The 14887-nt window shown below is 32.1% G+C and overlaps 1 protein-coding gene and 1 non-coding gene across 5 annotated transcripts in view; one reads left to right on the top strand and one right to left on the bottom strand.

Annotated features, from left to right (window-relative positions):
* Window positions 1-3746: 3746 nt before the first annotated feature.
* Window positions 3747-3828, bottom strand: Trnat-agu (transfer RNA threonine (anticodon AGU)). The gene has a single exon. It is a non-coding gene; the product is annotated as a tRNA-Thr (tRNA).
* Window positions 3829-9238: 5410 nt separating this feature from the next.
* Window positions 9239-14887, top strand: part of LOC127845697 (multiple epidermal growth factor-like domains protein 10) — an 85395-nt gene continuing 79746 nt past the window's right edge. For all 4 annotated transcript variants that reach the window (XM_052376786.1, XM_052376785.1, XM_052376784.1 and 1 more), the window contains exons 1-3: window positions 9239-9445; window positions 11985-12106; window positions 12373-12607. In XM_052376786.1, the coding sequence (XP_052232746.1) occupies window positions 9379-9445; window positions 11985-12106; window positions 12373-12607 (424 nt within the window). In that variant the 5' untranslated portion in view covers window positions 9239-9378. The remainder of the gene's footprint in view (window positions 9446-11984; window positions 12107-12372; window positions 12608-14887) is intronic.

The following is a 14887-nucleotide window of genomic DNA, read 5'->3' as shown; positions in this document are numbered from 1 at the left end:
AATACACAGTATAGACTTCCCCTATTATTATTAATTACCTGATTGGAATAAATAAAGTGTTAAAGATCATTTCATGTGAAAAGCAGGATTTCTGACATAATTTCAATCGTTTTGCTTTTATACACAATTTCATGGAACAATGAATATATTGGCGCGATGGAACACAATTTATAAATCAAGCTGACAGTATAGTATCATATTTTAATTATGTGTAATTTAATTCGCATCTCTCCCTTAACTCGTTCAATGACACGTGAACTTATATCAATTATAAAACATCACGTGCATCATTAAATATTTTTTTTTAATTATGAAAACATATATGTTCTACATGGTTTTGTTTAGTTTTTTTTCTCAACCAGAGAGACATTATAAAACATTGTTATATATAAAGCGCTTTACTTTTCTACATTACATAAAGATATATCGATTTTTTTGTTAAGTGTACGTGCTTGACATATTTATAAAAAGGCAGTGTTTATTTTTGTAATAAAATCGAAAATTGACATTTAATTTGATGCAATCCACATTGTTTAGCGGCCAAGCGCAGTATTCCGCTCTCGGCGGCCGATGGTGTATTGCAATATATACAATGAAAAGCTGGGTTTCTGACATAATTTCAATCGTTTTGTTGACGCGGAAGTGCTTTTTGGTGGCCAAAAATACTATTGTTCCCTTTATTTAAACCTAAATCAGTATTTTTTTACACTTGAAGGTTTGTACAGCGGGGATTTCGGTACCGGCGCGGGTTTATGTGCTTGTTAAGAATTACCGAAATCCCCGCTAAGAGGCAACATATTATCCTGATTTATGCTTTGATTAAACATTGATAACTAAATTGCAAAAGTGTATAGCATATTGTAAATAAGGTAGTACGATATCATTTGTTTCATCAGATTTGTTTGGAAAATACTTTCTGAAGACTTATTATTACTATGTCATGTTATATTTACATATACTTTTGTGTAACCAATGTTTTAAATGTACATTTTACCTTTTTTACATTCGTTTACACATTTTTCACATTAATAAACTATTTAATAATGGAAAAAATATTCTGATAAGAGTGTTTAAATGATTAACACTAATATGATTGTGTACAAATCAACATTAATGCAAAGCCAAAACCCAAACATAATGACATATAGACCCTTTAAGGCGTAATATGGGGGATTGGCGTAAACATGGGTGATTTCGGCTCTGGGCGTACGAATGTAGCAGTACCGAAAGCCCCGCTAATTATTTTCCAAAAGAAGTAACCGAATGGGAGATAATACATGTCACTGGTTGCTAATGAAAAAAAACACTATAATAATTTTGTTGACACTTGAAGGTTTGTACAGCAGGATTTCGGTACCGGCGCGCGTTTAAGTTCTAGTGTAGAATTACCGAAATCCCCACTGAGAGGCAACTTAATGCTGTCAAGAGTGCTTAATAATTAAAATTAATATCATTTTTTTGCACCTTAACATTCATGTGAAGTCAAAAACCATTCATACCGATGACCTATTGACCCTTTAAGGCGTAAATATGGGGATTTCGGTACTAGGCGGGCGAATGTAGAATTACCGAAATCCCCTTTTCATCATCGCACATTAGTGTAACATAAATTTTAACACAATATATGTAGGGAAACTCATATGATTCGCGTAATGTGAAAATGATTATTATGCTATAATTCGACCACGAAACTTGACGTGACCTAATACCGGACATTATGGAATGGAGCTACGCTTGCCGTATTTGACATAAGACCCATTTTCGCAAATTATCTTATCAATGCTTATATGAATTTGATTGCTATAATCTAATGCGTATTCGACACGGAATTATTGTCAAGGTTTTTCATTTTGTCAATATTTATCATAGCAGGGGACATTGCTGACATCAATATGGATACTGTTTTCATTTTCTGTCGAGAAATGATATGACTTATTATCAAGATTATTTTATAGTACGGTAGCGTTCTCTTCACAAGTGAGATTTATTTGTACTGGTAAATTGCTCTTATACTCACCATTCGGACTCGACGATCGGCTCGAATAAAAATGTTAGTCGCTTAAAAGTACAAATTCATTATATTGAGCACGATTATTATTATTATTATTATTATTATTATTATTATTATTATTATTATTATTATTATTATTATTATTATTATTATAATTATTTATATAGCTTTTAGAAACTTATACCTTAAAAAAAATCCCATTGGAAAAAAAATCCCATGGGAAAAAAAATCCCATGGGACAAAAAAATCCCATGGGACAAAAAAATCCCATGGGATTTTTTATTATTTTAAAACACGATATAACGCGTTGAAATCGCGAGAAATGCTCATCATTTGTTAAAAGGTAGTGTTTCTGAAGGTTACATGAATAAATCTCTAAAAATCAGAAAAAAATCCCATGGGATTTTTTTTTCCCATAAAAAAATGGGATTTTTTTTCTATCAAAGTAAATTGAACGAAAATAAGCACAAATGCTTTAACAATGCTTAAAATCGATAACTAAGCACAAACGAACGTGTTTTATGTTTTTGAAAATCCCATGGGATTTTTTCTCCCATAAAAAAAGCTGGAGAAAAATCCCATGGGAAACCAAAATTCCCATGGGATAATGAAAAATCCCATGGGATATTACAAAAATCCCATGGGAACCCCAACTTTGCAAATAAAGTTCATAGTGAAGAAAACGCATTTAACAAGCAAAAATAACCAATTATTAATCACAAGTTAGACTTTTATCTTATACTTTATCACAAATAAGCAAACCTTCAAGAAAAAGGGTACTTAAGTTTGCGAAATTTCGGTTTCGCAAAGTTTTTCCGGTGGCCGTTATATATGTAATACTTGTCACTAAGGAAATAAATAGAAAGAGTGGAAGTATGATCTTGATATTGGTATTTAGCGGTATAACACAATATTAAAATCACAAGACTATAACCGTTCATATATAACGATTCAAAACTAATACTACAAATCAATAACAATTAACAGGGCATTTCCATTAACTAGAGCAAAAAGTTTTACTCTTAAGGTAGCGCACCTCTAATCGGCACATATCCAAATATAATCTAATTAATTATTTTTTTAATCAGCATCATTTCACTGAACTACATGCAAATTTGTAGGTAGGCTTTCCATGCTTTTAAAAAAAATATACCGATTTTTTCAAAACCACCCCCACGCTCGGCTTTTGTCCAGTTTATTTTCACCCCTGGGGTATATAAAAGTTCCATAATTCATTCAAATTTCCAAATATGGGCATGCAGTTGGTGTGTACAGATGCTGAAAAGGTGTTTAAAGTTTAAACAAGATGAAATAAGTATTCTTTTACAGACATTTATTTTTTACAAATTTTTATCTATGGAAGAGCGCCATGAAATGTAAGTGATTTCAGCCAAGTAAAAATTGGGTCGGTTAAAAACAAAGTGTCATAAAATTCAAAATAGTATCATTTAAGTCATATTTTAAACTTAGTTTTTATAGAAACACTATATACAGCAAAAATACAAAGAAGTAGACAGATTTACCGTTTACTTTTTGAAATAAAAATAAAAATGCAACATGCATGGTTCGTATTTTCAACAGTAAATCACCCAATTTCGCCATAACGTTGTTTTAATTTTAATAATTGAAGAATGTGCATAAAAATTGCATCATATTTAACAATAAATATAGCTTATATGCCATATTAAATCAAATTACATTAGAAAATAAATAAAACGCGTCGCAAAAAAGTATACGTCGTCGGCAGGATTCGAACCTGCGCGGGAATATCCCAAAAGATTACTAGTCTATAGCCTTAACCACTAGGCTACGGCACCTAAAAGTAGGCTCTTCAACCTTCGAAGAAATCGCGGGAAATCATTAGAGGTGCACTACCTTAAAAAACGCACTTTACACAGTAGATTAAGCACTGTTATTTTGTTACTAAAATGCAAGGCGGGTAATTTTTTTAATGTTGGCTATAGTCGTTAAAATCTTGGTGGATAAATAGCAGTTACATTTTGACAACGAAGGCCACCTTAGATTATATTTAGGTTAGTGTTGAGGTTTTAGATCTCTATAATATTGCCATACTAATAAAAGGTCATTTTCGTTTACAATAACATTCATAATACACCAAGTAAATATGTTTTCATTGTTATCCCCCGCCATAGCGGAGGGACATTGTTTTGGCGTTGTCCGTCCGTCCGTCTTTCCGTCCGTCCGTCCGGAACTTTTGTGTCCGGAGCAATATCTTGGAAGTGCTTTGGCGGATATCATTGAAACTAAGTATATATATTTGGATGAGAGAATGATGCACGCCAAATGGCATTGTACACCGTCTGTTAATAACGGAGTTATGGCCCTTTGTATCTTGAAAAAATGGCACTTTTGTTTCCGGAGACATATCTTGGAAGTGCTTTTGCGGATTTCATTGAAACTTGGTATGAGTATATATATAGATTAGAGGATAATGCACGCCAAATGGCATTGTACACAATCTGTTAATAACGGTGTTATGGTCCTTTGTATCTTGAAAAAAAATGCTTTTTAATTTAAGCTTAGAGCTTTATCTCCATTAACACATGAGCCAGAGCCATGAAACTTGCAATAGTTGTTCTCAATCAAAAGGGGATGCTTTACATTCAACACCCATAATCCTAGGGGCTAAGGTCAAGGTCACACATAGAGGTCAAAGTTCACAAATTTGATGAATTCTTCACTATTTAGTCATTCCTTTACTATGCATCAAGGGATTCTGTAAAAACTGTCCACAATTGTTCTCCATTATCTAGCTGAGTGTCAAATATAAGATCCAGGTTGCTAGGGTCATGGTCAAAGTCACACACAAAGGTCAAAATCACACATTGTGATTAAATATGCCGTATTTGGTAAGGATTCTACCATACTTAAATGGATAATCAAAATGTCCTGATGTAATTGTTCTTAATTATCGGGCAGTGGTCTGCATTTTTTTGTCTGTTAACCCATCACAGGAACAAATGAGTTTGAAAAAAAAAGACAATAGGCACAACCCTTCACTTATACCTTTTCTTTTAGTTCTTCACTTATCTATGAACGAAATTTATTTGGCGGGGAATATCAATTCAACGAATTTGCTTTTTTATCTGCCTTGTTCCAGTAGTAGTTTGTAAGCTTAAAAAGTAAACCCTTAACATTATCACTCCATCCATATTAATTACAGCAATGTGTAAAAACTTCTTTAACTCTAATTGTTTTCAATCTCTTTCAAGCTTAGGATTAATGCTAATCATACTAGCCGAATGTTAACGTCTATCTTTTATATTTTGGCAAATACAGTTTACATCAGCAATAGTTAAATCAACGTTTTTTGTACATATATAACAATACTAAATCTTGGAGCATTTTCTTTATTTTATTTATTTTAGTTACATGTGACCAAGTGTCATCAAATTGCAAAAGAAGTTTATAAGAAATTGAGCATCAGTTCTTGTGTTATTTATTAAACCAGTATTGGGTGATATGTTGTTTAACTTCTTCAGGCAAACGTCCCACTTCTCCATATATTGCTTGTGTAGCATTTTGTAAACGGATACCAATTTAGAAATATTAAGAAATATTTTAAATATCAGGACTAAGATGACCCCCCCCCCTCCCCCCCACACACACACCGTACCTCCGTACGTTTGTCCTAAAATGCAAAATCAATGAGTCAAAAAAATAGAAAGTTTATCGGTTTCACTAAATACGATTTTGGACAAAAAACTGTTAAGAGAAAACAACGCCCTAGATGCGAAAAACCTTTTTGAGCTTTAACGAAACTACACATAGATGAGAATTTTACACCGCGATAAAGTTAGTTATTTACAATTTTTATCTTAACTTAAGATATAATAATAATAATTTAATTAAAAACAAATGTTTTTTTTAATATTTACAGGTACACTCCATTCTTTGAAATATTCACGAAGTGGTTCTAGATGACGCTGAAGCCTTGTAGCCGAGTAAGACATAAGTACAAAACAACAGACTACTCTTTTTAAAGGCTCTATAAAGGTGAAGATCCGTAATTATTTACCGATTTTAAATATTACTTTCATATTTTATTTATAAAGATTATCAAAAAACAATATATATATGCTATTGGACAATACAATAAAAAAATGAGCAATACAACTTGTTTTGAGCTCAAAATAAAGTGTCCTCCAAGTTAATTGTGTTTACTAACAAACCATTTATTTACATCGCTGTTTACTCGGGAAAGAGAAAGTGAAAGTGACTCAGGTCACCAAAAATATATCAATGATTTTTAACGTTTTCCGGTATTACTCACAAAGTAGGTCTCTTCTAAATGGTTAAAACGTTTGTAGTGAACTAATAAGTTACTTTCTGCTGGTAAAAAGTTGTTTAAAATAGAATTAAAATTGAATTTTCTTTCGGCTATTTTTAGCATATGTCACCGCTCTGAGGCTACACATCACGTTAGTTGCAAAAATGTAAACATTTCTTCCAATTATGAAACGGCTATATCTTCCATAATTCTTGGCAACGTTGTACCTAAGCTGTGTTATCAGCAGTTTTTTTGCAAGAGTAACTGAAATCCTGTAAAAATTTGACCAGTTGATATGCATAATAATTGGATTTGTCACCTTTATAGAGCCTTTAAGATTCACAATAATTACACATGTCATCATAGTACAAATGAATTAATTATATATATCATTCACAAACATTTTTTGGGAATATTCGCAACTAATTCAGAGTCAATGGTATATCAGATAACGAAATCAACGGTTTTAACATGTATGGTATTCGGAAACATTTTATAAATAATCTAAATATCGATTACAGGTCATATGTTCAAACATATGTTTTCGTCTCGGCGTTTATGGTAATAATACTGAATTATCTTTACAATGAAACAACGTTTGGTACTTTTATTTCAAAGGTTCTTAGATAAAAACCGTCTAGGCCCTCGGTGGCCTAGTGGATAAGGTGCCTGCCTAGCGATAAGTACGTCTCCGGTTTGATTCCCGCTCTCTGGGTGTTCTTAAGATCTTAAATTTTCTAAATCCAGTACTGGTTCATCCCAAGAAAAGATTTGAGTGTCGCAATAAGCAATTTGAAATATATCGCGTGCAAGTTATGTTTATCATAAAATAAGTTTCACGTCTGCTTTTATATTAGTTAATGTAGATAATTCTCTAAATATATAATCAGTTTAAATCTATTTAAAGTAGATTTGTAAATGCCACTTGCCTTCCAAGATTTCGAGAGTTTTAGTCCATCACTGTCATGACACGGGTATTATATAATTAAATAAATACGTTCGATCTTAGTCCATTTATGGATTTTGCATTTATCGATTTTGCCGTGTTGAAAATTATCCCAAGAGCTCGGTCAGCTACTTCTGGTAATGTTACTTTGCTATTAAGTATCACTTTATAAACAGCCCAGCGATGTTAAGAACTTGTGTGCGCTCATTATATCGTCTCCTATTACGAAAATGAATTATGCTTGATTCTAGCTATTTTTTCTTTAAAAAAGACGTTTAATTAGCGTTTTTTTTTCATGCACACCATTCATGTAGATATAAAAGCATGATTTGTGAGTTTTGCTCACTTTAACTCAGGAAAATATCATCATTATTCAGGAGAATGCATATATTTCGACGTTGAAAGTGATCCTGAGGTTCATAGGCTTTGATAATGCTTCCAAAATCATTTGTATACAGATTGGGGAGCTTTTATATCCCTGTTCCACTAAGCAATGTATGTCAGAGTAGTTGCGTTAGGAGTCCATTAATATTAAACCTTGCTCGTGATATGCTAAAGAAATGTCGTAGTTTGTAGAGGACTGACCTACAACACCGCCTGTAAAAAGCTTTTATCGTATTAAAGGGGCCTTTTCACAGATTTTGGTATGTATTGAAGTTTTCATTAAATGCTTTATATTGATAAATGTAAACATTGAATACAAAAAGCTCCAGTAAAAAATCAAGAATAAAATGTAAAAAAGAAAAAAAAGTAACCCTCAGCAGGGCTCGAACCACTGACCCCTGGAGTCCTGGAGTAAAAAGTCTACCGCTTAGACCACTCGGCCATTCTTCCGAATACGATGCTAGATGTATTTTACACTTCATATAAACAATCCTCGTAGTTTCCCAAAATATAACGACAACAACAGAACTCTCCAAATTATTAATTCGTTTCGCGTTGCAACGTTTTATAATTTTCGGGTTTTTAAATCTTCAAAAGATGCATATAATGGCTATTTTAGAGCATGTTCAGTATTACTGTTTCCTCACAAATATCATAACTTAAACGAAAATTTGCGAATCTGAAACAACGTTTATTCCATTTTTTCAATGTACCCAAACGTGTAAAGGCCTCTTTAATAAAACACCCATATATTGTCTTTGACATTTGGAATTTTGGAGCATTATGGAAAAAGGATGTCTGTACACCATGTCCGGAATCCGTTGTGTTTATTCACGAATATATTGATCATGTCTAGATATTCTTTTAAGAGTTGGTTTAAGACACTTGAGAATATTTAACCAACTGACGGACTAAGACTTATCCGGTGGAGGGGTATGCGTCGGTTACGCGTGTTGGTTAATTGTTTTTTACTTAATTACAGACGTTGGTTACACGTTGGAAATTTCATGGATTATTTTTGTGTTTTTTTATCTGTCAGCAATACATCCTGTAGAAGTATTCACACCATGCTTTGCCATTTTTGCATTTTAATACAGCCTTTTCTTCTTCGAATTTTTATTCTCACATGCCTTTGATTAATCGAAAACAATTTTAAAGTCAGTCTTCCATGTTATATGGACACACAATGAATTTCAGTTTACAAATATCGCCGTTTTAGACAAGAGTTTCAATTGACATTATTTTTGTTCCTAATACTTTAATGTGCTTCAAAAAAACATAAGAATCCTCTGCGCTTTTAGTTTCATTTGCTGATTTCTTTAACGAGTGTTTATCTCTCGTTCTATATGGTCTTTGTTGCTTCCGATACAGTTTTCTAAGTTTAACTTTTCGTGTTTTGTCACGTTCAATAAAAATGTCTTTACTTTAGTTTGTTTCTTTGTACAATGCATCTAGATTGTTATTCAACCAGGGCTTAGATTTAATTCGGAAGGATATACTAAGAATTATTTATATGCTCTTGTCTATTTATAAAGAATACGTTTCCGAAGTCACGCACGTGCGCCATCTATCTAGCCTCACAACCAATTGACATAACATTTTATAATCGTGTTAGACAGCACATTTCTACATGATCGTTTATGGATGCGCTTCACTAGAATATAATGATGATGTGTATTACGATTTGGGTTGATAAATAGGCATTTAATTGTTATTAACGCCAGAACATAATGTAATGTTCTCACAATGTATACACTTCAAACGACAACTTTGTTTTTATTCGGATTTTTGATTGATTCATGCAAAGGCGCAGGTATGATTTCATCTTTCATGATTGTTATTGGAACTTGTGTCATTTTCATGATAATGAATACGATTCATATTCACGATAATATTCATTGCTAGGTGTTAATATGAGTAATAATGAATTTCATTTTAATAAAGTGTTTTGTACTATTTTTCCAAAGTTTGTTTTTTAGATAAACACATTCTTCATAAAGCCCCCGATGGCCTAGTGGTTAAGGTGTCATTGAATTACTTAATGCAATCCGTGTTAATATGTTTAAAGTAAATTTGTAAATGCCACATAATAGAGAGATAGATATAGTTATTCGCCTCTAAAGCGGCTCGTTAGAAGGTATCCCATGGTTGTGCTCGTTTATATCAACTAAATAAGATTTATCATCGAATAAATTACGCTTGACAATCATCACCTCGTTAGAATGAGATAATTCGCTAAATGTATATTGTTTATACATCAAATGTATAAGTATATACACCTTCCCCGCATATTTGCGTTTTCTCCGATAACCCCCTTTTGCCTCTGCTCGTATTATTAATCGGCATCTTTGTTATATTTAATTATTCAACACAACTCATTCCTATGAATGTATTGGTACTTGATTTATTTCAACACAACTTTTCCATTTTCATTGAGTCACGTGATTTGCTAATAATGTTTATGTTAATATCTGTATGTTCACATGGGGCTATGGCCTAGTGATTCTGAAATAAAATCTTCTTCTTTTTTATATTTGTTGTTTACATAAATGTTTTCTAGATGAAATGAATGGCAAATTAAGCCGTAAATAAATATATTAATTAACTTTAGCCAAACTGATCTGACTGATTTGTCCTCGCTTTAAGACATGATAACATTATAATAGTGAAACAGTTGTAGAAGGTTCATATGTTATTGAAGTGATGATAATTTCAACAAACAGTATTTGGCAACTCAGATCATATTAATTTACACACACGTACATTTTTGAATGCGGTTTACTATCTTTCCGTTTACATGGCATTCGTATGGAAGCGTATATGTCACACCCTGATGCTTTGATGATGTTAACATTCTTTGACGGCATGACATAAAATAGGTGTCATGGCGTAAAAATAACTCATCGTGCCGACTAAAACTATGACGGCAAGTCATTTTCACACGAGCATGACGCCAAACATTATGTTGATTTTGTCGACTTAGATCATGTCGACCAAATATTTTTTCGGGAAAAGCCGGAAACATTTACGTCGAGACTTTAAATAAATGTCGTTATGGCGAGTAAAATTAAGTGGGAAAAAGCATCAAAACTATGTCGATATATCATGTTATTTCACAGTAAGTCGATATAAATTAATCCGGCATGACCATATTATTTGGGTGTACCATATACGCTTTCTTACTTTCGAGTAACTAAGTAGACACGTTATGGTTTAATCATTCAATTAAATCGAAGCAGTGTAAGTCAAAGTAAATACATACTTGGAATAATAATTAACCAAGTTGGACTCATAGTAGTATCATTGAATCGCACTGTGAGACTATATAGTAACATACATGATATATACACTAAGGGCGCAAACATACGGCATAACCCGTATTGCAATATAATGCGATAAAGAAGACCTGCATTGATAAAATAATGTTTAAAGTTTATATGAAACGGAGAGTAACTTGATTTTATTATTCTTATTGTATAATCTGCTTCTTTACTTCTTCTGTGAGTTTCTTTTCTTAAACATGCTGTTGAAAAACTATAAGATTTATTTTTGAATGCTGTCATAGTAATTATCTATAAAAGGAGTGTGGCGTGAAAAGAAACATGGTTTTCATGTATCAACAGTAGCAAAACAGCCTATTACACATTTTACGTATGATCATTCTATTTTTGATGTTTGTAATGTCATAGTGCGAAATACATAATAATTTAGCGCCTACTAATACAAACTATTGTTCTGCAATCAATAAATCAATCAATGGGCTTATTAAAATGAAGTTACATAATAAAAGCATTTTCTTTGTTTGTTTAAGAATGTGTTCCCAAATAAGTTTAAAACTCCGCTCGATCAATTTAATAAAGAGAGAAACAGATGTAAGCTAGTTTCATATGCTTTGCTAATAACAAATCATGTGCGGCTAGATTTGTGAGCATTTAAAATAACAGTGCTAGGTATAATTAAATTTATGAGCTTTATTTACTAAGTTTTAATTAAAAATGCGATTCAACAAAACCGTACCACGATACGATATATAATATATAGAATTTGTTATCCTCAATATCTTTTAATGTACATTTGCATACTAATTTACAGGTATTGTGTTTCAAACCTAATATAAACAACAATTGGCTTTTGATTTACATACAACGAAATTGAATGGAAACTTCTTTAGCAAACTTATTACACAATCTATATCCAAGCTATATACAACATACAGTACAAGTTCCTTAGCCACAATGATACTATTATGAGCATGTCATGTAACGAAATTGCAGATAATAAGCCTTACATAAGTCAGCATACACTTTAGTCTCTCGCTCAAGATCCATATAGCATTCAACTTGTCTTTACAGAGTGTGGCGGGGTCCTGACAGATCCATTAGGTGTCATTACGAGCCCCAACTTACGGTCGAATTACAGTAACGAGGTTCATTGTACCTGGGTCATCAACGCACCAGAGGGCTACCAGATCAATGTGAAAACTTGACATTTTAATTATTGTTCAATCAACTAACAACAATTATACGGTTTAAATCTATGTGTGGCATTTAATAAGGAAAGTGGATATTATTATCATAATATTTTATATCTTAAATTAATCCAATATTTTTCATTTTTAATACAATGTTACATTGACAAGTAATAATTAACAATATATACTGCACGCTGAAAAATGTTTTACACGCACACAGTTTCACTACAATAAATTCACTCTAAATTACTTGTATTTTGTGTTTTCAGGTTAACTTTACAGACTTTGCACTTGAGGTACAGTCTGTACACTCCACTTGCCTTAATGACTACCTGGAGCTCTTCCACGGACCAAACGACTCCTATCCATCTGTCGGGAAATTCTGCGGAACAACGCCACCAATGGGATTTAAGTCGCGGTCGAACTCTGTCAGTATTGTCTTCTCTTCAGGCTCCGGCGTTAGCGAAAGGGGGTTCAATCTGACGTACACATTTTCCGTACAAGGCAAGAATCATTATTATAATGCTCCCTTGTGTGCGTCGATTGAACAACATGTTCTCAATCACAATGTTCTCATCTTCAGATCTACATAACCTCTCGACTTTCTTTTATTACATTTATTTGTCTTCTTCTTGTTTCTGATAATTTACATGCACAGGTCCGTTCCATCGTGGTTCGCGAGATCCACGGATCGCTATTTCGATATCACTTGTCAGGTCATTCACGTAGTTAAATTTCATAAGCATAGTTTGGCCATCTTATAGAGAATAACAGGCTACTGCCTGGTGTTTTTGTAATATATCAGGCATGGCTTAGAATAATATAACGGCGAGGCTTGCCTGATATATGTGGACTGTTCTGAGATTTTTGGTCAAAACGGGGATACATTTACCAAAATGACTTATTTACATATTCAGAAAGCTTTATGTATGGTGCACACGCTAAAATTATCAGTTTAAGGTTAAAATGGCTGATTTAGAAATGCCTATTAAAACAAAAATATACATTTCAAATTCTTGATTTATTTCCATGTCAATAAATTATGTTTATACAATTTTAATACGTCTTCAAGAGCATGAATAAATCAGTAACATATAGTTTTATAATATGATAAACTGAATACTTCTCAAGAATTAGAAAACATATAAAAATTATAAAATGTATATTGGTTACCATGGAAACACTTTAAATTATTCAAACTATTGAAATTTTGTGTATGCAATGCACTTTTTAACTGTTGTTTGTTTAAAAAATGATATATTGAAACAAACATTCTTCCATACTAAATGCAGATACAAAGTCATAGTGTCTATATCAATAGATATAGACTCTTGTGGTTATTTGCGCTAAGTTCGTTTGCAGTCTATTTGGATCGGATAAGATTACCTACATCTAGCACATTTTAGCAAATTAAATGACACTGCAAAAATATGTCTTACAAACTGTACCATATTTCCAAATTTGAATCTACTGTTTTCCAAAAATCACCAGTGATTGTTTACAAAGAATCTCAATGTTTTAATTGTACTGTAACCAAGGAAACCAAGATCTATCTATACCAAACATGTTTATTTGAAAGAGGTGAAAATAAATAATGTATTTAGAAGACTTGAACATTAAATATTATGTTCATTTAATTTTGTAAAAAAAAATGAAATTACAAATTGCACTTTTAAATCTTTTAGCTATTCAGATTTAATTGTAATTTAAGTATTATATACATCTTTAAAGAATTAAAACAGATCTCATTTAATTAAGTTCATACATAGACAAACATAATGTTCGCAGATTTGATCAATGTTTATTTAATTGTACAATTAATTTACACATGGCTATCGTAAAACCTATCAAACGACAATACATTCAGGAATCATCAATTTTTAAGTGTTAGATGCATGGCAATGATCACAAATTTGTGGTCACAATGGTTACCATTGTGAAAATTAAAAATGCATACAGTTGTTTTAAGTTGACATATAATGTTTGAATGGAATTAAAATTATAAAGACTGCATAATAAAATGAGTAAAGGTAAAAAGTCTCAACATTCAAACATATTCTATAAATATGAGTGAGGTCTTGAGGCAGTTAAATCTTTAATCTGCAATTGTTGCTCATGATTTTAAAATGCAACAACAACTAGGTGTAATATTCGTTATTAATCACATATTGTTGGCATTGCTACAGCTGCAAGTGGGATAGGCAGGAATAGTTCCTTTTGCACATCATTCTTATTCTTCCTCTTATAGCACAGGCATTGAGAAGAGCGGCATAGTGTTTCCTGTTGGATTGGTATACAATAGGTTATGAAACTTCTTCCCAAGAAGGTCAAGTATTCTTTGATCTTCTGCACATTGACCCTGTCTGGCTGTTTATCTTCCAGCTGGCATGTCTGATGTTATTCCGTGTAAAACAAAAATGAGATTTTGTATCAGTTTTTATTAAATTAAGCAAATTTAGGGTCATTATGCTGCTCAGTGGCAACATAAAATTTAAATTGCACTTTCACTTTTATACAGTTACAGACAATGAGTATAGGGGAATTTCCTGATAGGTATTTCTTCAAAACAAAACTGTGATTTTTTAAATAAATTTAGGTGGCAAATATAAATAATTAAGTGATGAAATTTAACAATCAATTATAATAAAACAAATAAAACATCATTTATTAACTTAATGTAAACCAAATATAAGGAACTGGAAAATGTCAGGGTCGCCATTTTTACTTTCGTTTTCAGTTGTAAATATGTTGTTTTTTGTAAATATTTTGGACATTTAACATAAA

The sequence above is a fragment of the Dreissena polymorpha genome, chromosome 9 (genome assembly GCF_020536995.1).
Source record: "Dreissena polymorpha isolate Duluth1 chromosome 9, UMN_Dpol_1.0, whole genome shotgun sequence".
NCBI classification, from domain to species: domain Eukaryota; kingdom Metazoa; phylum Mollusca; class Bivalvia; order Myida; family Dreissenidae; genus Dreissena; species Dreissena polymorpha.
Note: the sequence above shows the minus strand (reverse complement) of the source record. Positions and strands in the feature narration are given on the sequence as shown.